General features: G+C 39.2%; 1 protein-coding gene across 1 annotated transcript in view; it reads right to left on the bottom strand.

Moving 5' to 3' along the window:
* The window catches only part of VSNL1 (visinin like 1), an 86,163-nt gene that overhangs the window by 45,446 nt on the left and 13,717 nt on the right, over window positions 1–27,000 (bottom strand). Inside the window, exon 2 of the mRNA XM_040059594.1 lies at window positions 979–1,145. Coding sequence (XP_039915528.1) covers window positions 979–1,140 — 162 coding nt within the window. The 5' untranslated portion in view covers window positions 1,141–1,145. The remainder of the gene's footprint in view (window positions 1–978; window positions 1,146–27,000) is intronic.

Here is a 27,000-nt window from a genome sequence, read left to right as displayed (position 1 = left end):
ATTAGAAGTTTTTGCTAGAACCATTCATTAGAAAGAAAAAGGGTCTAAGTAATCCTTTGCAGAGCAATCTGGTTCAATGTTGAAGAAATTTAGGAAAGAACTGTAGCATGCATTTGAGGGAAACCACAGTCCTACTTTGCAAAAATTGCCAGTGTGATCAATATTGACTACATACATTTGAAAGGCTGCTTTATTTTAATTCAGCCTCACATTGTATTTACGAGCTGTTCTGATCCTACAGTTCATCACTGCCATTCAATATTTCTCCTAATTAACATTACTTTGAAGTCTCTGACCTTTAGGCTGACACTCAATTCTGAATTAAAATATTATTATCTTTGTAACATGAATACACTTTTTATGTTACCCCCATGTTCTTCTTGTTACAGAATAAATACATAATAAGTATAAAGGAAAGGCTGCATTGAACATGACAAAGTAATGAAAAATAAAAAGAAAATAAACAGAGCAGCCTGCTTTCCCTCCCCAATAAAACAAGAAAAAAGTGACAGCAGGGAAAAAATAAAGGCAATACCTAGAATTTATGGAAGAAACCCCTTGTGCACAGTGCATAATTTATCTGCAGGTCATAGTCATGAAACATCATCACTTTTATATAAGAATGTCCAGCAATTACATGGTTCATATTGAACAAGACCATGGCCAACCTTTGAAGGTGAACGACTTCCGTGAATTTCACAGCACAGAGAATGTATTATATTTCTTGTGATAAATCACAGCTTTTTTTTCTAAGCTTTTGGTTCTGGTCACTATAGTTACATGAATCACTGGTGTGATGAGGGTAACACTTCCCACTCGTTGCTTCATCTTCACCATTGCTTCTCCAAGCAAAATTGTTCCTCAGTCTAAATGACCAGCAGCTCTAGACCATATGTTTGCTTTACATTACTTCATAACTTTTTCTACAGTCAAATAACTTACTTTTAAGTTAACAAATAACTTAGCAAAATGACTTACTTTTACGTAGAGCTGCTGAAACTCCTCAAGGTTCAGTCTACCACTTGGACAGTCCTTTAGAAATCCTTTGTACCACTGTTTTAGCTCGTGTTCATTGAACTCCGTGCTCTTCACCAGATCCTCCATCACCTCAGGGGCCAGCTTACTATTTTGTTTCCCCATTTTGCCTTAAGAAGAAATAAATGAATGCAATTAGCCAAATGTGAACATATTAGACTGGAATTAGCCACATAACTTGAATTTGTTTTGTATTCGCTGTTGCTTTCAGTCAAATGCAACTTCACAGATTTGCTAGTGAATATGAACCTAAGTAATGTTTGATTACTGGAGGCTGAAAATAGTGAGAAAGGCAACATTCTTCTTTTATTTAGGAATCTTAAGGCCTGGAGACAGACTACTCATTTGCCTTAAAAATAGGCAATTTACAGCTATTCTTTACAGTAAGATTGAAAAAGATTTCTTGGTTTTTTTTGAATGTAAGAACAACAACAAAAAAAATCGCAGATTCAGGGATTGAGTCCACAGAATTCCTCTTTATCTTTGTTTTGAAAAATATCTTCTGATATGACAGCTACATTAGCAGCTGCTCCTCACATGTCCAAGGCTGTGGACAGATTTGTAACATACAGCATTAGGTATTCTACTGGGAGGAAGCAATGCAAGAGTCCACACACAAACTTGGTCTCAAAAGCTGATGAAACCAAACTGGAAAAATAAATTTAATTCTTATGCATTTCTACATATACATCTATACAAACACATATGTATAAATAGATGTACATTTATATATTTAATGCATAATTGATAAACATTAGATGGTTTACATATCATCACCACTAACTCTGAAGATATTCACTGCATTTGTTACATACATTTTGTATACACTTAAAATATTAAATATAAAACAGAAATACAAAATTTGCATATGTGTAGAGATAAATACAGTAATTTCAGTACTGCTCATGTTGGCTCTTTGAGATACTTTCAGGTTCTTTGACATTTAACCAAGGATGTCCTTGGAGAGAACTTTAGAGAAAACCTCATGTTTAACTTTTCCCCATTTTGGTACAGTTTTTTCATGACAGATGTCTTTCAGTTACTTTTTAATCAGATGACAGACAACATTTAACTTGTCCTGCAGAGGACTGCAAAGCAATGAATAATTTCTTTCCAGAGCCCAGCTTTGCATTTCCATTTTTATCTCCAGTATAGCATCTGTGTCTAATGACTGCGCAACACTGAATGCATTGATTTCTAGTCCCTATCACCACCCATTCCTGATTTTAATCTATTGCTTTTGGCATCTTCCCCTATTTCAAAACAGAAGTTTCTTTCTCCTCAGAAGGACATACGCTGTTCTGTTCCAACAAATCAATATATTTATAGAAATTTCCCTTGGGCAGATGCAAAGTTAATAATTCCTCCTGGTCTTTGTGTGTGGTCAACACAGCCCCTGGTGCCATAGTGCCAGCAGCACCAGGTCTGTTCCTAAAAGACCTCATGGCCCCTCTCCCTTTTGGCCATGGTTCTCCCTGGTCTAAACTTACTCCATGTTCTAAACTTACTTTGAGGCTCTGCCAAGCTCCTGTTCACATATTTTGGTAAACTTAGCACAAATATGTGAGAGTTCAATCTTCCAGTTAATTGCCACAGGTAAAACTTACATGCAGATGTCAAAAATCAGCTATTTTAACTAAATGACGGGTTTGCAATTTATGGTATTTAGAGCAACTGCCCCAGCCTTATCTCTGAAGTCACCATCTTCCCATGTATGACACTGACCCAGTTTGTCGTACTCTGAATTTAAATCCCATGGAGATTAAAGTATACTAATGCAGTTATTTCTCTAGCTTCAACTCAGATAGCTCTTACAAGAACAAGTGACTTTTTAAAATTTGGGTTTTTTCTTTATGAGGCATGTTTACTTCCTCTTTTTCTTTTTATTTACACTCTGTTACCTTTTGCAGTTATAAGGTGCTTGGCTTAGGACCTAGGAAACCCCTAAAGATAACTCAGCAGTTGTAGTAACTATCCTAGGTAATTACTACATATAAATTCAAAAAGCTTTTTTTTTTTCTCTCTTAATTTAGCCAGTTGTGCTTTTGCTTGACTCCTCACCTGGAGTGAGGAGTCATCCCTATAAATATTTACCTCAACAATATTTATGGATTTAAAAAAGCACCTTCAATGGGCAAAAATCAGGTGGTTTTGAGTGACCATTTTCCTGTTACAGCACCTTTTTTATCTTTATACATGTTAGCTTTATAGCCCTTGGACCTGGCACTATAGAGAGGAGGAACAGAACTGTGAATCTCGGCCACATCTGCCAAAGCCTCTGCTGTTTTCAGTGGTGTGAAAATAATCCACTGGAGAACACCTACAGAGCATGGAGCGGGTCTGCATGTGTGTAAGAATACATGAATAAAGACACACATCTCCACACATCACCCATCATCAGAGAAACAAGTCACCAGCTTTTTGCCTCTGTGATCCAGGTCCCTAATTTTGGGCAGCTGCTTGTCTACCACAGGTTGTCCAGTAAGTGCCAAACACCTTTCAGCCTTTTCTGATGTATCTCACCACAGAATATCCTCTAGTAAAGAAAACCACAGCTGACATTTTTATAAACACTCTCAGAAACTATTTTTTCCACAGAGCTAAACCAGTATTTGAGAAAGGTATAATTTGCACTGCTGGGTTCTGTACTCTTATTTGCTGCTCCAGCACAGCGTGGTGCATAATCTGCTGAGCTCTGTTTGGGACAGAGTGAGAAACTGGTCACAATGTTTTCCTGGAATTAGAAGCACTCATTCTTTCTTCATGTTTTAAAGATCTTTTCTCATGGAATTGAATTACAGTGAGCAAGAAAGCTCAAGAGTCTCATATAATTATCAAATATAAACTCAGACTCCTGGCTCTGGGAGATCCATCTTATTTGGGAATAAAACTCAAATACATAGATTATCTAGTTAATCATATCCTAACATCTTCTAGAGCTTCATTGAATCATTTATTATTATTGAAAAAGTACAATCACCCATTAGCAATGAGCATGCTACTGCCAACACATTTAGTTTTCTAAAATGAAAACTATTTTTAATTAACATACAATCACAGTTCCCCAAACATGCTTTTTCCTTGTGAAAATCTACAAATATGCCTTAGGATAAGACAGGAGAGAACAGCTGCACAATTACTACAATTTCAAGAGGAGGAAAGATCACTCTGTAAGAATTATTTTGTTTAGTAAATTTTATAATTTTCAGCTATAAATTTGCTTCTAAGTGCCATATTTCCAACCATGCAACGTGACAATCCAAGATGCTATTCATACTTGTTTGTGTTTTCTGGCAAAAAGTCATGAAAGCAGAATATAAAAAACACTTCATGTGGGGGAGAGATTCATGATAACCAAGGAACCAGGTACGTGGGTGCCACATAGCATTGATACAATGTCAAGTCTGTTCCCAGAGAGATTACTCTGGAAGGAGAATGCTTATTAACACTAGCAAGGGCAACACGATCCAAATTAGAGATCAAGAAAAGCACTAAAACTCCACTGTTGTGCAACAAAGAGCAAGAGCAATGGAGGTTGAATTTAAAAACATACCACTTTTCTGAAACACTTGAAAAGGCCGTCAGCCATCCAGAGAAAATTGCTTTTCAGAAATACTTAGTCGGCTGCTCCAGATAGGAAAGTCAGATTTAAAAGATGGAGTTTTATTAAATAGCCAATCCCCAAGCTAAAGCAGTCCAGGCTGTGCCAGCAGCAGGCAGGGGCGATATGAGGAGGGATCTGCCTGCTCTTTGCCGTGCTGGACCTCAGGAGGCCTTAGCTCTAAGGCCTGCTATTGTTTGTTTGGTATATTTCCTGCAATGCTATCATGTGTCCCTCACACGCTCCTGTTGTTTCAAAGGCTCTCCACTCCATCATCATCCAAACCTACTGGCTGATGGCAAGGCTTTTTCCCTAGAATATTTCACAGCAAGTCCTACACAGCTTTATCAGGTCTGCCTCTCCCATTTGCCAGTAGTAAACTATCAGTGTGAGCACAGTTTCACAAAACAAAATTTAAACTAAACAGCTAAGGAATAAAGATCTTAATTTGAAGAGCAAAACATGACTTACTGAATCTTGTTTGCTCTTTAATGATTTCAAAAGACCCCTCAAACTGTTGCTTGCACAGCTCCATTCCCAGACGTCTTTCCCCTCCTCTCATTCCCCTTCGGCCTCCTTGGCACATGCTCAGTGTTCAAAGGGACCAAGAGCAAAGTAATGGAACTCTGGCTGTTCCTAAGGAAGAGTAAACTGAGTGCTGCCAAAGATCTCTTATTTGTGCTGAAAAGGGACCTAAATTCCACTGAGAAGACAGCACCAACAATGTTAAACTATGTCCCTAAAATATTGCTTTGTGCTGTTTTGCTTACTTTCTTTAGACATTGCTGCATAAACCCATTCTCTTTCCAAGTTGCATTAGGAAAAGTGTTGCCAGCAGTTTGAGGGAGGTGATTCTTCCCCTCTGTCAGCATTGGTGAGACATCTCTCACCATTCCCCAGGTCACTGTGTCCAGTGCTGGGTTCCCTGTACCACAGACATGAGTCCAGCAAAGGGCCACAAAGGTGGTGACCACTGGTTATGCAAAGGAAGTCTGAGAGGGTAGGGCTGTTCAGCCTGCAGGAGAAGGCTCAGGGGGTCTTATCAGTGTGGGTCTAAATACCCCGTGAGGAGAACAAAGAGAGCAGAGCCAGCCTCCTCTCAGAGGTGCCCAGTGAGACAAGAGGCAATGGGCACAAATGCAAATTCAGGAAATTCTGCCTTGATGTAAGAGAACATTACTGAGCAGGTGATCCAACACTGATCCAAGACCCAGAAAGGTTGTGGAGTTTCCAACCTTGAAGACATTTAACTCCCAACTATACACAGCTCTGAGCAATCATCTATAGTTGACCGTGTTTGAGCAGGGACTTGGACTTGAGCATCTTCGGAAGCCCTCTCCAATCTTGGTGATTCTGTCATTCAGGGAAATGTGTTTCACACATAAATGGGACAGTCACATTACCTATTTTTGATATCCACAGTAGCTGCCTAATTTCACTATATTCCCATGTGGGTACCTGAGAGAAAAAGTGCTCCTCCAAGGCAGCCTTTGGAGAAGAGGTACTGGTGACTCAAGCCACCTCCTTCCCCTCACTGATTCCAGGAATGCAGAAGGATTCACCTCATAGCCCTGGGCACAACCACCAAAGTGATTTAGGCTACCCCAACTTATATCCCATGTACTCTGGCTGCTTTGACACCTGCCCATGTTCACGTGCTCCCTTTCCCAGTAATTCTGCAGGAGCTGAGGTTGCTGGTAGTCAACCAATACCTCTGCAGCCTCGTGAGGTCTGTGCATCAAATGAATTCCCTTGGATGGTGCATGTTTTTCTTGCTATTCCTTGGCTTCGGGAAGTGGGAATGAGTCGTGTGGACTATGCGAGAAGCAAATGACAACACTCACTCTGTCAGCTCAGCTGTGCTGGCAGGCACTCATTAGGCTGGAAGGAAAACTGTGGTTCATCCCCACCCTCTGCCCACTCCCAGCCCACAAGCTCCCACAGGAACGTGCTGACTCCTGGGGACGACATGTGAAATCCAGGCTTTGAGCAAGCATGAGAGGTGGGCGTCTTTGCAATCTTTGACACAATGCAAATCTATAAACGGCACATCAGTGTATAGACTCCAACATACACACATATATAGGGGTAACAAAGCCCCAGACAATTAATGCTGGGGAAAGCAGAGACCTATGTTATAATCTACAATAGCAAAATAATTATCACATGACTTTTAAGCAGACTGTTTATCAAATTTCCAGGCTTGTGCTGATAACTGTAAGTCCTAACAACTCCCAGCATTGTTTCTTTCTCCTCAGGCTGTGTCAGATACTGTCTTTTCTCTACTAATGCCAGCATGAAGGATAGATAGAAAGGCTATCAAGCCACAGAGATGCCTCATTCCTTCAAATACCTTTATTACTTCAAAGAAGAAAAAATCTGGAGCTAAAGTCTGTCTTTCACACACAAAACAAACAATGGCCTCATATCCAAAGCCCCATGGAAATAAGTACCCAAGGAACTATATGCTTGGAAAATAAGAGGAATTTTGCCATCCCCATGGAGAGAGACTCTTTACTAGGGGCTGTAATGACATGACAAGGGACATTGGTTTCCAGCTGAAAGAAGATAGATTTACTTTGGGTATAAGGAAGACACATTTTACAGTAAGGGTGGTGAGGCACTGGAACAGGTTATTCAAGAGAAGTTATGGATGTCCCATCCCTGAAAGTGTTCAAAGCCAGGCTGGATGGGGCTATAAGCAACTTGTTCTAGGGAAGGTTCCCTGCTGGAATTAGATGATCTTTAAGTGCCCTTCCACCCCAAATTGCTATAGAGTTACATTTTTCTTAAGCAATTAGTGAAGCACTTCTTCACATCAGTTGTTAACACAATTTCTAAGTCAGCTTGCATGTAACAGGAAAGATGCTGAGGCCTGTCCTATACCTTGCATAATAGAACCACTCACAAAAGCCTTTTTTCTCCCAATACGTGCAAAAGATGAAGATATGTTAGAGGAGGTTCTGGCACTGTGGCATGATACCAGCAAAGATTCTGACACGATTTAAGTCCTACACTATGATTAAACCTTCTGAAAAAGGGGTCAGTCAGCTTAGAGGGACTTTCTCCCTTCACTGTCTCTCCTGTGAGCCAATCCTCCTCAGCAGTCTTTACTTCATGATGCCAGGGCATCTGCAACCCTCCAAACTCTCACAGGACAAGAACTGCCTTGCTCAGCTCAGTCCCATCTTCCTACTCCTCTCTCAGAACCCCTGGATCCAAACACAGAGCAGCTCCACACCTGCACTTTGCCCACAAGAAAGAAGGTCTGCAACAATCTGTAGGAGTGGAAGATGAAAGCAATCCACCTCCAGATATTTGCTGTCAGGACAGAAAAGGCAGGCAAGGAGCAGCATGCCAGACACTGGCAGAGGTATCGGGGCAGAAGGTACCCAAAACAGAGACAGCCAAATGGGGATGGGCAATGCCAAGCACAGTGGCCCCGCTCTAGCGGACCCTGCTAGGTGGGGCTAAGCACTACACAGTCTTCAGAGGTCCCTGCCAGCCTCCACAGTTCTAAGACTCAAGAACTGCAGACATCCTTTCAGTGGTTATCGTGGGAGAAAATTTATTATCAGGTACATATAGATATGTATACTTTCATATTGTTGTATTACCACAGTGACCTCAGGACCACGTTGTTCCCTTTACCCAGAAAAAAAACCTGACCCTGAACTAACAGCTTCCTCCTTCATACAAAACTCTATTTTAAGTTTTCCACCTGCCATGACCAAAAACTAAGAATTAACATGTATGCATGTATGAGGAACAACTTCTTTATCATGCAGGTGACCAAGATGACTACTGAAACAGATTGCCCAAAGCTTGTGGAGTCTCCCTTACCGGAGATATTCAAGATTCATCGGGACACAATCCTGTACCATGTGCTCCGGGACGACCTTGCTTGAGCAGGACCAGATGACCTACTGCAGTGCCTTCCAACCTGACCCATTCTGTGATTCTGTGTTTGTGTAATACCATACTGAAATTGGAAGCAGTCATGATTTACTGCTGATAACATAAACTCAAACTATGGATGAAAAAATAGGCTAGGTTCTGATTTATGCGGCACTATAGCAAAAACTGGAATAAATCCAGTGATTTCAGATTACTTTACTGGCTTTACCAAATATCAGATTCAGGCCTGTAATCTCTCTCTGTAAAAGAAATGGGGGAAAATAGAGAGTAATGGCATTAAGGAATGCAATTATCCAACCAAATTCAATAATAAATGCAGAAAAGAGGTTTAAGCAGAAGAAGAGAGATATATTTTTAAATTTTATTTGAAATGAGATGGATATTCAATTAGATTCAAGCAATAAAAAAAGCATTTGAAAGGGTAAAACCTGTACAGGGTGATGCTCTAACATAACAATGACTGATAAGTAGGGTTTTTCTCTCTAGGTGACTAGAAAGTTAACATTGAACTTATTTCATTAAAAGTATGTATTTGTTTTTTGTTAATTCTGGAAAAAAGCTAAAGGGTGCTCTCTACATTTTCAACATGAAAATTAAGGGCATTTCCAGACCCACAAGTAACTCCACTGTTGATGCAGCCCTGTGAGTCACAGCAGGGCTCTATTCAAAGCCCGATGTTGAAGCTAGCAGCTTGTGTAGAAACAAACCTGCAGACACATGGTCTTAACGACACGGCAGGGTCTCATTTCTGCCCCTTATTCTCATTTGGATTGGGAAATTGCTTGCAAAAAGCCATAGTTAGCTTTCCTCCTTTACAAGTGGACATAGATGACAGGACAAAGTGTAACTTGAGTTGCTCAATGAGACACAAGTGCTCAGAAGAGCTTCCAGGCTCTACCTGTTAGTTTTAGACTTGGAAAAACAGGGACAAAATCCTTCTTTTGCTTGTTCTTTCTCTTGGACTCTTTTAGACCACATGGAGGAGTGTCCATGTTTCTGGAGAAAGTTTAGGCTCTGAATGCTCAATTGTCTTTTAGAAAATGTTTGCTTCCCCCTTACCTCCGTTATTTGTCTTTGATACATCATAGCTCAATCTTGCTTGTTTGTGGTTTATTTTCTTACAAGTCCTCTTTTCCAATACTTCAGTAAAATTTAGTGATTTATATGTTCTACAGAATTTAGTGATTAATTTCTGATGAGAATAATCAGCTTGTTAATGCTGAATGTCAGACACTTACATGAGTAAATCTGTTGCCATACTTTCATTTTGTTATTGGTCCAGTGTCTATAGACAGTGGCGATCAGTAAGTAACAAGATGTGATTTGAAGAGGAAGACTGATTTTTCAGCAATGGAATGAATATTTTCTTCACTAGACTGTTGTCCGGTAAATTTTGTCCTCGTAAATAATAATCTGAAAATGCCTGCAGAACATTTCCTTTCTGTAATAATTCATATGATGAACACCCTTGCTATCACCTAATTATCCATAATGTTCCAACATTAGAACCTTGATTGCTGTGACAATTTTTTTTTTATACCTTATATGAAATATAAGAGTTTTTGATTAATTTCTCTAAGATTTTATTCTAGAATATTGTTTCCAATAGGCTTTCCTTCATGAAATGAGACATCTGTAACCTCCTGGATATTACTGCTTAAAAGTGGCCACTGGAGCAAATTACACAGCAGCATTACACATAGGTCACTTTCTGAGTCTTGAATGTCAAGAATGGCTTATACGATTTTAGATACCTAGATCTAGAGATCTATCCAATATTCAGTACTGCTCCTTTTCTGGGATACTTGCTGTAAACATCAGTTTTTTGGAGGAAGATTGACAGGGCATGCCTGAACATTATAGCTTCCCTGAGTATGTTCCAGTGTCCTAGAACCAGTCTACATTTGTGTAGTCTACATTTAATTTTGTTAAGCCAAACTATTGACATTTCCTCTTTCTGAGATACAGATTTTTTTGTCAATTTGTAGAGAATAGTGTCAATGTTAGCACCAATTAAAATACTGCTTTTCTTTAAGATAAAGATTATTGAAGGTTCATGTTTGGGATAAGGTTTTTTAGACTTTAGCCACTGCCTTGTCTTCATTTACATATATGCACAATTTTTTTTCTTAGTTTTCATTTGTTTGTAAATAAATATTCATTTATTCTGTTACAATGTTATAAAAAAATAATATAATGCTATAAAAAATAATGTGCTTTCTCTCCGCTTAAATTACAAGATGTCTTATTTGGTATCAGTTTGTTTTATTGTTAGTTTGAAATGTCATTTTACTCTTCTGTTTGATACATGCAAAGCCAATTTCCCTAAGCTGATATGCTTACCAAGAAGTACTCTTACTGTTCACCTTCCACCATAATTTTAATTTGAGTTTGAATTCCTCAGGTGCCTTTTTAGGACTTCACCTCTGACTCATAAGTCATTGTCTTTACTTAACACTACACACTTCAGTCTTCTCTTATACCCATATTCCTCATCACAACTCTTAAAACAATAACTGCCCTGCCTTCTGCAAAGGTGGATTAATCTATTAATTTTTGCTGTTTAAAAAGTCAGTTGTCTTTGCTCCCTCTGCAGTCAATGGAGAGGGCCAGAAATTTCAATTATTCCCCCCGGGCAGAGAGAGATGTCTGAAAGAGGCAGGATGAATATATGCATGTGTGTTTTAACACAGAATGAATCAGCAGGTGTCTCTTTCTTTCTGCCACTTGTAGAGGCAGCCCTGTAAACCTTCACAGATCTGAAACTGGATTTCTAAATGCTTAAAGTGACACAAGAAAAATCCCACCTTGCTCACTGACAGTGGATAACCTAATGTTGTTCCTGATCTCACTAGGAAAAACATACATTTGCCAAAGTTGATTGTTATTCCTATGCATCACAACACTTATTCAGGTGTGATTAATGTCATTACAAGTGCAACATGCTGGTGTACCAAATGCAATCCTTCCCACAAGGCTATTAACTTTCATCGTAACAGTCATAAAACTTCTTCTGCTCTTTTCCAAGCCCCCACAAACCACAGAATACTTTTAAACAGATGAACTGCAGAGATCAAGTTGTACAGGATTGTTTCATTATGCCCTTGTCATTTCCTGCTTTTTCCTCAATATAGTTCTTAACCAAGTAAAGTCCTGGCCTCTAAGAAAAATCTTTTTTATTGTTATTAAAGACAATATTCTTTTGCAACAAATTTCTTTCTCAGCACCTAAATGCTAATTTCTCCAACTAATCTCTAATATCTCTCTTTATCCAAGAGAGTCCCTTTGAAGCAATGTCCAGTGGTGCAAAGCCCCGTCTCACTGTTCTGGATTCTTGGGGAGAAGCAGGTATGGTGAGCACTGTGTGGCCCTCCTCCAGACGGCTGCGAATAACCACAGCCAAGATCAGTGCTCAGACTGGTTTCTTTCTGTTCCCAACTCACACAGCAGTGAGAGGGTCTCGTTTTCATCTTGTTCATACTCCTGTGTCCTGTGATGGCAACTGAGACTCACAAAGGATGGAGTAAAACTGAGCAGTGATATCAGCACATGGTGTTTAGTGCTGTGATAACTGAAATAAATATAAGCTAACACATACAGACACACTTCAAATCTTCATTTCCATTCCACTTCTGCATGAAAAGGGGCACCACAGACCCTGGTGTTAGCTGGCTTTTGCACGCCCATGACAGCTGTGCATGAGCTGATTTTGACTTATGGGTTAACACTACATTTCTAAAACCCACATGGGTTTGTTATGGCCAATGTTAACAGGAGTGGTTAGCAAGAAATCAGATTACAGCTTTTTATTTACTAAAATCCTTTCAAATTCAAATTAAAGTGTTTGTGGCTAGTGATCCATTGGCGCAATGCTCACCCCAAATTCATTATAAATGAATCGTCAGAACTATCCCTTGTGACTGCTTCACATGGAGCCTGATTAAATGCAGAGGAAATATATTACTGAGAAGATGAATCATAATTCTGCAGAATGAAATCAATGGCTTTACACCTTTTAGTTGGACACTGAGGGTTGATCAAAAATTACTCATACAAATGAGTGAACAGATGAATCACATACACAGCTTGGACAGGAAAAAGGTACCTAAAATTTGATCAGAAGTAGCCTAGAGTGTGACAGAAAGCCAGAAGAAAACCTGGAAATGCTTTCCCTAAGGTAGAACTTTCAAATAAAATTTCTTTCTTTGCACTACGATGAAACGCAAGGTGTTTTCATCACTTTTGATATTATGGTTTGGAATAAATGTAAAAATTTTACTTAGAGTGGTTGGATGGCTCATTTGAAATAACACTTTACTTCCTTCAATCTAGCTCTAAGATGGCAGGCTGGTAACAAGAATGAGATTCCCTAAAAAGTATCCACTGGTATGACTTAAGACACTCCAGTCAACTCAGCTGCTGAGACACAGGGTGTCTCATGTGGATGTTTCAGACACCTTAGGTCCTTTCAGGTGGCACTGGACATCTCTGCTTAAGCAGATAGATCAGCCAAATGAGATCTTGCCCTCCAGATTTAGACAGGCAACTTAGAATCATAGAATCTTGAGCTTGGAAAAAACATCTAAGATAATTTTCAACTGTTACCCCAGCATCACTGTGTTCACCACTAAACCATATCTCCAAGTGACACATACGTGTGCCTTTAGAACACTTACAGGAATGGTGACACCACTACTTCCCTGGGCAGCCTATCCCAATGTCTGATCACCCTTTGAGTGAAGAAATTTTTCTTCATATCCCATCTAAACGTCTCCTAATGCAACTTGAGGCCATTTCCTCTCACCCTGTCACTTGTTACCTGAAAAAAGAGACCAACTCCCACCACCAACTTGAACCTAACAGTCAAATGCCACAGTGCCCTGTTTCTATAGCAGAAAAAAGAGATTGCAGAGAAACCTGGTTCACTGAAATTGACTCATAAAGCTTAGATCAAAAGGCTCTCCCTCTGGAGACCATGAAAAATTCTTGCCATCCCTTAATCCCCATTTATGCTATACAGGCAGCATCTGAAAGCTGAGAGGGAAATAAAGGTGCTTCAGATGTTGCTTAACACACTGATGCTGCTGTGCAATGCTGTGTTAGACATCAACCTCCCTGCCCACTCCCAAGCACAGAGCCAACCAGCTCTGTGAGGGAGCCCTCTAAGAGGGCACGTGCAGCCAGCTGCTGTGTCAGCAGTGCCCAAAGCAGAGCTGCCAACTCCCCTGCTCTTTGTGCACGTGCATAGATCCAGCCACAGAACCACAGAATCGTTCGGGTTGGAAAAGATCTTTAGGAGCATTTAGTTCAACCATTAACACAGCACTACCAAGTCCCCTCTGCTATTTCATAAAATAATGCACAAGAGGTCCAAATCACAGTGGATCCCATTTTTCAACCTGGACTACTATCCTTAATGGATATTGGAGCAAAAAGGTCACAGCTGGGAATGTGTGAAACTGGACTGAATTTAGAAGTATTCACTGACAACTGTGCTTCCTCCTCTAGGAGATTCCCTTTCTAGAGCTGCCATATTTCTGTCATAAAGCACAAAATTGATTCAAATTTTAACACGGCTTTAATGCAGACTGAGAACATGAGTTCTTTAGTGCAGACTGACTCTATTACATTGGCAGGCCTAGCATTAAAAAGCAATAATGCATATAACTATTACCTGGTGTTTTCTCATTAATTAACACATGTTAGTAACACTTTGAAATCACTCACAGATAATATTGATGAGCCTCACAAACCCTTCTTCCTGGAAAAATGTAAGTATTTTTACAGATGACAGAGCTACTAGCAAGGTTATGTACTGAGAGGAAAAAAGAATGCACTCTGACATTAATATTGATAGAAACTGCAAAATTAGCAAAAAGGACAAAGCAAAAGGAATGCTGGCTGTCTCAGAGGAGACTCTATGTCCACAGTACAGGAACCTCATTATTATTTCATGACCTTAATGGCAAGCCCCTGAGCCTTGTGTATGTCCTTCATAACTAAGGACTAATTACAAATACAACCCAGTAAATCTCAGTTATGAAGCATTTGAAAGCGGTTAGCTATTTCTTCTAGTTTTTCTTTTAATTTATACAGTACAATAGTTCTGCAAGACAGCATACAACATTCCATTGTAAAACATACATTCCATGGGTCCAAATATAAATCACAGCATATGGTCTTTCTGTTAAAAGATGCCAGTGGGAGACAGGGAGGGAGAGAGAGAAAGCCTCTCGTGCTAAAGGACAGCACAATTTCATCATTTCATACATTAAAAGTAATTGGAACAATTCCTTCCAACTGTTTTTCAATGATAGCTCTACTGGAATAAATTTTTATAAAAACTGGCTACCGTTGCTGTGCTAATAAAACTGATAAATTGCTCAGCTGAATCCATGTGTGTGCAAACTTTTTTTTTTTTTTTTTTTTTGTGAAATAATAAAAGGTATACAAAAAGAAAAAACAGAGAAATACAGTCTAAATTCCAGTAGCATTTACCATGGCAAATAATAATAAAATCTATACTGAAGAAAGAGGAGAAGACAGAAGAGACCAATACAACACACCACACGTTTGTAGTACCACATCATCCACCTTCATCCAACTTCTGTGCTTCATCTTGCAAATGACAAGTTTATTGTGTTTTGGGCTTTTTTAGTTCAAAGAGGTGCCTACTTTTCAGATCTCTTTCTAAAACGCTTGTTTTTCTAGGACACAGAGTTCAGCTGTTATATTTTTGGCAATGACATAAAAAGGCAAGAAACCTTTTTTGTTCGGGTATATCAGCACATGCAGAACCCCTTCAGCAAAGTACATGGAAAGCTGCTACAGAGGAACAGCTCTGGGACGGACCATAGAAATACATTCAACAAAACGGAAAGAAAGTAATGGTGAGGCAGATAAAAATATGGCGGAAAACAAATGAAAGCTATATAAATGCATTATTATGAAATTCACAGAAACTATTGTCTTAATTCCTTCAGTTTAGCAACCACCAGGATAAAGCAATTGATGGAGGTTGCTAAGCACAGACAAGCTGACTCAGAAATCTTTCCAAAGGTCTCAAAATTGCAAATCTAAAATATCAGCCTACAGTTCCATTAAATTGTCTAGGAAAATATAATTTTGTTCTGATTCACTGTCCATGTTTGATAGATAAGGACCTACTGAGGAAAGTATTTTAGAAATACAAGCAAGAAAAAGACATTATTGTAGGCTATGAATCCTGGAAAGCAGGACATATAATTCAAAGTCTTAAGGGGCAGGATGTTTTTTCCTAACTTAGGGCTGTCTGTCGCTGAATTGTCTATGGGAATAGTTGAGATCTGTGGAACCGAACTACAAAGGTGCTGGATAAGAAAGGAAAAGTAACCATAAAGAGATATTTTCGTTTTCTAGCAGAGCTGCATTTGCAGAGACAACCTCGAGGCTTTTGCCAAAGCAAGTCAAGGAGGATCTCTCCAAACTGAGGGGGGAATTGTTGGAGGAAACAAGCAAGGACAAAGAGCCTGGACAGCCTTCACATGGCTGTGCCTTTCTCAGCAGCTGCTACTCCCAGGTGACAGGAGAAAGCAGTGGGTGAAATATTTTTATTCCCAACCATGATACTACACAGGAATTGCACTGGCAGCTACCCTGGACTGTTTAAGTCTGTAGAATCTGGAGAGCTAGAAATATTAAACACTGCCTTCCTTGGCATTACCTCATGATAACTTCACTCATCACTGGAGAATGTGGAGGCAAAAGGTTTAGTATAAAATATGGTTGTTGCTCTCTCTAATGATTCCAGAGGCTGGGAATGATATAATCTCTTTGGAGATGATACAATCTCTTTCATATTTATTATACTTCTGTTATAAAGAATACAAATTAAACTGATTGGAAGAAATAACAAAAATATCTTGAATGACAAATAGGAAAAAAACCCCCACCCTTTCTTTATAACCAAACACCCTCTTCACCACTGACTTGCACCCACAGCTTTTTAGTTGCAAAAATGCCCCACATCTTTAGTATAAAGGAAAATAACATCTACAGTGGGATTTAAATCAGCTTGCTTTAACGCTCTCAGATTTTGGTGTCTGTACTAAAGTAATAATTTAGACCAATAGAGACACAGTCATCTCCAGGTAGAAACTCAGCAAGCTGATCTAAGACACTTCTCCTAGGATGGGGTGAGTCATACTTTGGAGGTGCTGTCCTCTCTCCATTGATTCTCCAGACTATCATGTCTAATAATCACTGATTAAATTAGCTTTCCTGAATTTGTCTGATCCCTTTTTGGCCACATTTATATCTTGGTCTCCACAACATCCTGTGGAAATCAGTTTTGTAATTTAATTAAACTTTATACAATAATTTCATTGGTGACCCTCTTTCTGGCACTGTGAGGAAGAGTGACTATTTCTTATTCACCTGTTCCTCATCAGACATGAAATAGCCAGACTCTATCCAGCCTATGTACCACATTTCTAAAGAACTTTACTCCCTTTTTCTAGGCTTTTTACAAGTTTATTAATTCTTTATCATACAAGCGACTATAATCACATATGGAATGCTGCACATGCTTATAAAATAGAATACATTTCTACTGTCATAGTAGTTCTTAGATATTTCAGCTGCTATTTGATATGAATTTGTAATTTCAGAGATCTATCCTCATTGATTGCCATTTTCTCTCCTAATTTCTACTTGTTATAGCCATCAATGCATTTTGTCCCACAGGCATTGCCTTCCTCTTATAACCAATAAATCCAGCTGACATTTTATATTCCCGATATTCAGTATTCTATAATCATGCTGCAGCAATTTATAGTCAGATGTAAATCCAACTGTTATGTGTAATCTCAAATCACACACAAACCTTCTCACTTCACTAGTCAATTCCACAAGTCATTTATGAGTACTTTTCATTTTTTTCTCCCATTCTCCATAAATTGCAAAAATGTGTGATAACTGTTTTTATGTCTACTACCTTTTACCTTAGTATGGGTATATAAGTACTAAAAATAACTTGGAAAAATTAAAGCTAGACAGAAAATGCATTAAACATATTCTTATCATTAAATGCTAAAAACTTGATAAAATTTTTCATAGAGCCCTGTATTTTAACAACCTAGGAAGAAGGGTAGTGATCATTTAGGGCAGAAAAAAATATGATTTCACACACAAATTCCTGTTTCCTCTCCAATATTTTTCATTGAACAAGAAAACAGTTTTTGGATAGGCACCTGGTCTTGATTCAAAGTTTGAAAGCAACAGATAATCTACCAAGTCTGCAGCTGGATCAGGCTCTGCTTACATTAAATGCTGTGTTGGTAGAGCTGTTAATTCTCTCTGGTGTGACAACACAGGAGAAAAGTTTAAATAGATTAAGGCTGCATTTTAGGAATAAGATAAACAGTGAAATAAAATATAATAATAACAAAAAACAAAACAAAACAAAACAAAAATATCCCCAAGCCCCAGAATCTAGCATCACAAAAAATACTGTGGCACTTTCCAGGAGTTTGGAACAACTACTAAATCAAATCAGAGGACGTAATATAAGAAAAGTTTCCTGCCAGAAGCTGATTATACTTGTAGCAGGGTTTGAGGGTTTTTTCTGTTTTTTGTTTTGGTTTTGGTTTTGTTTTTATTTTTGTTTTTAACTACTCCCCAAAAATTCAGTAGAAAAAGAACCTGTTACAGAATGGCCTCTGGAAGTGACCAAAGCTCCAAATGTTGGGCTTCTGGTAGCAATATTTTTCAATCTCCAAGACAAAAGGGAGTACAGAAGAAATGGTATTCAGGAAACCTGATTTTTATGGTGAAAAACAATCCCCTTATCTTTCCTGATCAGAGTAGCCCTGTTACTATGACCAGGCAAGATGGGAGGGGAATGACTGTGTGTCAAGAAATAGATTCAAGAAAATGGATCAAAAATATCTTTTCTTGCTTATAAAAATCTGCGCTATCATTTTTTGTGGAAAATGTGCTTATCTTAGAAAGTAAAAATGTAGATTTCAAGGCAAGTGAAATAAGGCCAGCTTTACAAAAACATGTAAGTACTTCTACAGCTGTGGACTACTGCCTAATGTAGGTACTGTTGCCTGATTGCATTGGCTGATTTCTCTTCAAGTAAATCAAGGTGATGTTCAGTACAAATGTATCAAGCGTCCCTCCAGCAGCTTGAGTGCTCTTCAGAAATCTCACCAGGTACCTAAATAGTTATGCAAATCTCATCTCAAGTATTTAGTTGCTGCATTCCCTGCTCAAAATGCAACTTAAACTCTGTCACCTTTACTTTCTAAGAATACAGTACCAGCATACAAAGCAGGCCAGACACTGAACTTCATAAGGCTGTGAATCCATGCCTTGTCTCACATGGCACCGCCTCTTAAAATTCTGAAGGTCCCAGTTTCTCACACACTGCCGCTGCAAACCTGAGAAAATTCAGGTTGGCATTTGATTCTTCATGAAAATAGCTAGGCCTGTGAATAATCCTGTATTATATCACTGTTAGTCCTTGGTACCTGTGAATGCTAAGCTGTGAGTGCACATAAACAGACTGTGGTACAGCACGTGCCTGACCAGCCTGGTGAAAGGACAGCCTATAAGTGTTGCTGAGAAACACCACCACATATAGAGATGTACACACACAATAAATATAGGCTAAGCTGGTTTTATTATGCAGATGTGCTTAGCATTAAGAATGCCTGCACAGCATTACCATGGCTCTGCTGTGAGGCAGACACTTAGGTAACAGCAAATAGACTGTAAATCCCAGGCCCATGTTGTCCCTTTTCTTCTCCCTTGTCCAATCTTTACCCTGTGCTTTTGGTTCCTTGCCTTGCCAAGCCAGTCCCACTAAATCTGTACCAGCTCGTTCTGACTCTTTCTCCCACTTTCCTTCCTTCCCTCCTTCCTTCCTGCTCCCTACCCAATGCTATTTCTCATCAGCCCTGGTGTTTTATCTGTACTTTGTCTTTTTCTTCTCTGACTTTTCATCAGCAGAAGTAGTGAGAGCAGTGATGTTCATAGCATGCAAGACGGATGCACAAGGGCAAAAAAACCAGATATGCTTGTTTAAGGTACAGTGGAATTCATCTGGGCAACATCTTGTTGACATTTAAAGAGTCTTGGCATCTTCAGGCACAAAGATAACAGAACCACTCCCAAAGAGCAAAGAGGGATGCATGTCCAGACTGCCAGCAGGGCTGTCAGCATCATTCAGAGAGGCAGAGGCTGAATGGGAGGCATGGGAGCAGGATGCAGAATGTTTAAATGATGCTGAAAACTCTAAAATATTGGAGAGCATTTTATGTTAAAAATTAGATTGTAAAGCTAAGTGATTTATTTTGTGCAAAGCCTAAGAAACCCAAGACAGCCATGAAAGAAACACCATAGTTTACGTGGGGGGGGTGCAGATGCAGCAGGGAGGACAGACTGATACAAATGTTTCCCTCACACCTGGGCAAAAAATCTCCAACTACCCTGAAGTATCCCAGACTGGTCAGAGGAGAAAACACTGCAGAAGAGAGCTGAACTTTCTCAGTAGTAGCTTAAATTAGTTTTCTTTGTTTTTCCCAGAAAAAATGCAGAAATGAACCTGACTGTTGCTGATGCCAATCTGCCCCTGATCAAAGGTTATAATGAAAATGGAAAAGGCAATGAATGAGGCCAGAGATGCCATGTCATTAGCATTTGTACTTTCTCTTTTAAAAACTAACTATACTTCTCAAAAAAAAAAAAAAAAGAAAAAAGAAAAAACAAACAGAAAAAAACCCAAAAAACCCACCAAAAAAAAAAACAAAAAACCCACCATAACAACACCCCCCCCCCCCCCCGCCACACACACACACACACAAAAAAGCAGCCAAACAAACAAAAAAAACACCCAAACCTTTTCAGAAGATCTAGGAAAACCTTATTTAGAGTTAAGAGGAGCATTCAATTTACTCTGCTCTGCTGGCCATATAGGTCTGTTTCATTTAAATAAATAAATAAATAAATAAATAAATCTTAGATCTGACATGCATGGGTAAGCCCTGAGGAGCTACAATCTCCAGAATATCCAAATAATTACCATATTGTAGTTTCCATCAAATTAGTGCCTGCCTCCAAATACAGCCAATTGACAGCTGGCTTATTCTTCACTAAAGTCATGCTCCCACTCTATTTCACTACCTGTGCTCCAAACTTTCTTAGAAACATTCTTTTCTCTTAACTTGAAAATAGTCACATTGATTTATGACTCCAAGAAGCTGGTCAGAATCCAGAAAGCCATCCAACAGCCAGCCTTTAACTTAATCTGTTCCATCATGAAAATGAGTTAGTGTTTTTTAAAATATTATTAATTATAACAGTCAATTAAAAAATGCCACAATTTTTAAAACTTTCATATGACCAGGAACAACAGAAAACTGAGCAACTGCACTATTAATGACAAACCATTTGAAATTACATCATATAAAAACAAGAAGAAGACTCTTCTCCTCTAACACAGCATCCATAAATCATACACAGAATAATAACAGGGAAATTATTATAGTCAGTAGCAGAGAACTTGATTAATCCAGGTTATTTCTACCTGGGTGGTAGCCATTAGAATTTGGATATTTAATCTAAAGTAGTCATCAAGGCTCCAATGTGCAATGGAGTGAAACAGGCACCCAGTTCAACAAGAAGCAATTCATTCCGTGCTAAAAGTATATATAAAAGGTGACTGTGATTAATTGCTCTTTGGAAATGACTACTCTTGTTTGACTAAAAAGAAGTCTACAAAATTAGTTTAGACTAAACATTTAACTCCTAGACAGCTAGAAATGCATGAAAAGATATTCTAACTCCATAGCTCAGGCTGAGATGGCTCTCCCAGTTTGGGGAGAGCTGTAGAGCCTTCAGCCAAACTGTGCTTCATGCCCTGTGACCCAAACCTTGGCACTGCCTGGCTGGTGAAGCCCAGTGAGGGCAGTGGACCTGTGAGGCAAAATACCAGCTCAACGATACAGCAGCCCCTGCACAGAATCTGCCCAAGAAACTCTTTCTACCAATACACCCAGTTACCAACAAGCTTCAAACAGCAGAAATACTAAAAAAATCACACAGATTAATGTTCTCTGATTTCTCTGAACCATGTCATATATTCATTCAGATAATAAGTTTCTCTTACATGAAAAATGGGGACTACATTAACTTAATGATTTTTAAAGGTGTTTTTTACAGGTTAATACCATTGCTGACACTCTCATGGGGAATGACTTAGTATCAACTGGTTCCAGTCCTTGGTAATTAATCTACAGGAAAGAATACAACCAATTCTACAGTTTTATGTTTCTATAATTCTATAAAATATTTTTTTATTAAGGCATCAGTAAAAGATAACTTTAGAAAACAGCATCTATCTGATGTTACACAAAGAATTAGTTGTGACATCCTCACTGCATCTAGAATGCTTAGTTTGGAGAACCAAGAGATAGGTAAGTATCCTGAAAGTCCTACTTCTCCAAACAGCACAGGTCATTTTGACATTTACAAAGCGGACTAACTTACTAGGCATGTAAGCACAGTGTAAATTAACTAAATGTGTTGAAGAACATCCAGTCACAGCCAAGGGTCCCAGTGCAGACATGGTGTAACTCTACTCCCAGGCCTTGTGACATATTTCTCAAGATTCTTGTTTTTCTTAAAGAATTGTCCTCTGAATATAGAGCTGGCATGCAACCATCGCTAACTTCAGCCTTACTTAAGCTTCTTTGATTTGCTTTCAACCGTGACATATACTCACTTTGTCCTTGCTTTTGTTCTCTAAAGCAGTTTATAAAGTTTGAAAAAAAAGGAGTGCTTTTTATCATATGGAAAATAACTGCGCTGTAAGGAACAATACCAAGGCTGAAAAGCCTAAAATTAGACCTGTAAGCTTTGCTTTCATTGGCAGCGATGTGTGAACACTCATATTGTCCCAATCCCACATTCTACCTCTTTATTCTGGCTAAACACACTACTTTCTGAAAAATACTGAAATTTAAAATTAGCAAACCTATCTGATTCAAGGGTATACTGACCTTGGTGATGGGCTATTTTGGTCACCTTTAGGCCTTAATAGTGAATTAAAAGATCAGCTATTTTCAAAAGCAGAGAAAAAGCATTTGCAGAACAAAAAGCTCAACATCTCTGAAATGGTGCCTGGAATAATACTGCAATTTCTAGCTTGCTTCTTTTTTTTTTTTTTTTTTTTTTTTTTTCCCTCCTAAGAAAACTCAAAAGCAAATGTAATAGCTGGGATTTTGCTGAAAGCAAGCTAGTGAGGAGATATGCACTGTATAAAGTTCCTGGTGCTGGGCAATGTGGGACTAACAGGGATAATTTAGTCATAACAGGTTAGCATCTCTGATATACCCGTTCCCTTCTCAGCTATGCTCATTCAGTTCCTACTGCAGTCAACAGGGGAGATAAGTAAGAGCAAAATGTATTCAAAAGGTCAAACTTCATGGATTTTCAAGAAAGCCACAGAGAGGCTAAAGTGAAACCAATGCTTGCTACTGCCTTAAGTATAATTCAAGCAGTTGCTAGTGTAGTGTTTATTTTGAGTGTCTCCTTGCGGAATTTCAGGATAAAATATGAGATTGGCAGTGAGCCTGAAGGGGGTATAGTCAGAGCAGTCCAATTTCAACAGACTATCAAGATGAACTGTGGGGAGTTATTTTACAGGTTTATGGCTATAGCTCACTCTGAAGCACAGTGTTATTAATATTTGTAGAGCACTATGATATAAATAGCAACACTACATCCACCACCTAGATACCTGTGGTATGCTCTGACAGAGCACTTTTTAGATAACCAAATACCATTAAATGTGCCCCAAATGAGACAGGATTTTAGGTAGAGATGTAATGCAACAGTTATCTATGCATCAAAAAATGCTGATGTGTATCTCTAATGCAGCACTAACATTAGCAGCCTTAGACACTAACTGCAGGGTGATTTTCTGTCAGAAACCAGAATTCTAACACCGTTACACATGGAGCAGCACATGGAGCCAAATAGTTTCTTGGAGTTAGGACCAGTGGAAGCTTAGATAAAGCTGGTCCTGAACTGTATTCAGTGTTTCCCATTGGAAAATCTGTGGCCATAAAAAGTAATGTTTTCAAAGTAAGACAAAGAGCAGCTGGAGAATACTATTTATTTCATCACACTGATCTTGTCAGTATTTCCTAATGTTCCCTACACCCTGGAAACAGAGTATGCTGTCCGTCAAGCTTTGCTTACCAGCAGCAGCAAGCTCCACGGGTCACACAGCGGCATTTCAGACAAAGAAATTTGGAAAAAGAACGGAGGTTGATTGTGCCACTGAGGCAAAATGGAGATGTTAACCACCAATTAACCACCAATTGCCTCAGGAGCAACAAGGAAACCCTGAGAAAGGTGTATTTACCTTTCTCAGGGTCAGGGAGATTTGTTCTAGTTCCAGCTTCAGGATGAGGTAATTTCTTCCTGGGACAGCCCTTCTTTTGTGCCTAATAAAGCCAGGTAATTGCATCCTGGATTTTGTGGGTAGGAACATGATGTGCATCAAGACCATTTATGGAGCTGTGGCTTCAGTCTCAGGCTTAGCTTTCTGTTCCTACATATAGACAACTAATTTTACTGCCTTGGTAACTGGCATTTTTCAAGCTTCTGTAATTCCTTCAAACACTTCTAATGATTTAATCATTATGAACATGCCTATACTTGAACAATAGTTCAAATTAAAATCGGTACTGGATATGAACTACACAAGGCATACCTGAGAAATTAAACGTGACAACATTCTCATTCTTTCCTTATTTTTTCAGAAAAGCATCTTGTTAATACATTTATGTTTCCAATGAATAATAATTCCTTAGACTAAGAGTACTTCTATGCGTTGCTGTTTTGGAATAGCATCTCCCAAAGAACATCAGGAACAGGGGAACTTCCTTTTGCTATTCCCTTTACTACAAAAACATGGGCTCTCATTTTTCACAGAATCACATAATTTGGCTTGGAAGGGACCTTAAAGATCATCCAATTCTAACATCCCTGCAATGGCCAGGGATGCCCTTCACTAGATCAGGTTGTTCAAAGCCCCCTCCAGACAGGCCTTGAACATTTCCTGGGGTGCGGCACCACTTCCCTGGGCAACTTATTACATTGTCTCACCATTCTCATAGTGAAAAATTTCTTGCTAATATCTAATATAAACCTGTCTTCTTTCAGTTTAAAGCCATTATCCTTTATCCTGTCATCTCATGCCCCTGTAAAAACTTCTGCAGCTTTACTCCTTTTGGTACAGGAAGGTTGCAATAAGGCCTCCCTTATAGAAAGTGTAAGATACATGGACCTAGATTCTAAGAGTAATACATTTCATATTATTTATTAATTCTTATAATGGATTATCAGTAGTAGGGCTCTTTACTGTGAGGATGGTGAAGCAGTGAGACAGGTTGTTCAGAGAAGTTGTCGATGTCCAGTTCCTAGAAGAGTTCAACACCAGGCTGCATGGGGCTCTCAGCAGTCTGGTATAGTGGAAAGGCCTGTTCCATGTCAAACCATTCCACACTGGAAGGAGAATTACCAAATAGAAATAACCAAAAGAATTAAAGATTCTGCAGTGAGCTATAGAATCCCATTTGACATATTTAAATTAAATTAAATTAAATCTACTTTAAAAGAATCCCCACAGATCCCTGAATCCCCACACAAGCTCTGCACACTGGTGCTGAACACTTTATAAATTTATATACTCCATATTATACCATATGGAGGTTCTGCACAAATGTTGGGGGTAGATTTACAAATTCCTTTATGAATAGTGTAGGTAAATGTAAGTCAGGCTCTCCCAGAGCCAACTTATAGAGCAGAGGTAATGGCACAACATCCTGAGTCTGTGTGTGACCCAGACAAGCACAAAACTTTTTCTCCAAGGTTCACAGACACCTTGGGAAAATGCAAGGGTAAACTTGTGACCTGGGCATAACTGATGCGGGATGTTTATATCTTAGGGGAAAATGGGTCATCATTCAGGCTGCCTGTGCAGTCTTCAGGTTTGCATTCTCTTGGAGGATCTTCATGGCAGGTGCCAGTTTTACTAAATGGTGCGTGCTGAGGTGAGTCGCACTGGATTTGAGAACTGCCCCAGCTCCTGGGCTTGTCCCCAGGACAGCTCTCCCCAGCCTGCCCAAGGCAGACACCTGATGCTGGCTGGCTGTGCCCACACCAGATGCAGAAACAGGACCTCAGCAGCATCCTCTGTGCTTTACTCCACACCACCTACTTCCCAGCCAAGAAAATATGTATTCCAGTCAAAAACAGTCTAGAGATAAGGTAATATATGCAATACAGATGCACAGGAGATTATACCTGACACAAAACTTAGGAGAAAAAATTGAGACAGGTTGAGTAAGCTAGTGGCTATATTCCTATCATAATCTTTTTGAAAAGTTACTTCATCTGCTCCCCACAGGAAGGGTAGATTGCTGCTTCCCACTATCCATATTCTGCTTTTTCCACTACTTGCAGCTTGTTTTGATTTTGTCTGAGTGGAAGACAGATATGGAAAATCCTTGCAGGAATGCCAGAGTGCAGGGAGCAACCTTGCCTACTAATCGATGCAAGCTGCCTGGGAAGAGAGGCAGGATGATAATTTCCTCCCTCCTTGTTCATCTACACCCCTGGGAACAAGTTATACTGTGGTGACACATCAGGGCATGTGCTGTCAAAGTGCTCCTGGCAGAAAAGATAAGTGAAGTATCAAGTGACTGAGCCCTTTCAGCTAGCCATGGGATGCAGGGCTGTTCCAGCCAAAGCTGTCCCACTACAGCTGAAGCATACATTTAAATTTTTCATTTAGAGTGACAAAAAGTGCCATTGAATAGTCTGCTACAGGACCAGAGTAAAACTGGCAAGTTTGTTTGTTAAAAAACAACCAGACTTCGCAGTTCTCCTTCTCAAATACACACCTAAGCTGGAAAATTTGCTGTATGAGCTCCTGAGTCTTGATGTGATGAAAAAAAAGTGTAACCAACTCCTACACATGGCAAATTTTCTTCTTTTGTCTTCCATAATGTGGACTTGGGTAGCACTTAGGGAGCTTGATGCAGCCTGATGGAGTTGAATTGGCTTACATCCAGCATGACTGGTGCTCAGATTAGTCCATTTTTAAAATATTTTGCCATAATAATAAATGAGAAGTAATGATCACCCACAGATGGCCAAAGAAGTAAAGGATTTTTCAAAGGAAAAAGAAGAAGCATGCAGCTTATGGACCATTCCACATAAAATGCATACCTTTCATTTTCTTCTCCTCTAATACTTTTAAAAACACTATTTTTGCCAGGTCTTGGTGTTTACATTGTTCCACCCATGCCCCTTTGAAACAAGCAAGAGCAGATAATAGCCACTCCTGCCAAGGCTTAGTGCAGTGACAAATCTCAGGCACAACCCAT

The sequence above is a fragment of the Hirundo rustica genome, chromosome 3 (genome assembly GCF_015227805.2).
Source record: "Hirundo rustica isolate bHirRus1 chromosome 3, bHirRus1.pri.v3, whole genome shotgun sequence".
Lineage (NCBI taxonomy): Eukaryota > Metazoa > Chordata > Aves > Passeriformes > Hirundinidae > Hirundo > Hirundo rustica.
The sequence above is the reverse complement of the archived record's forward strand: the minus strand, read 5'-3'. Positions and strand labels throughout refer to the sequence as shown.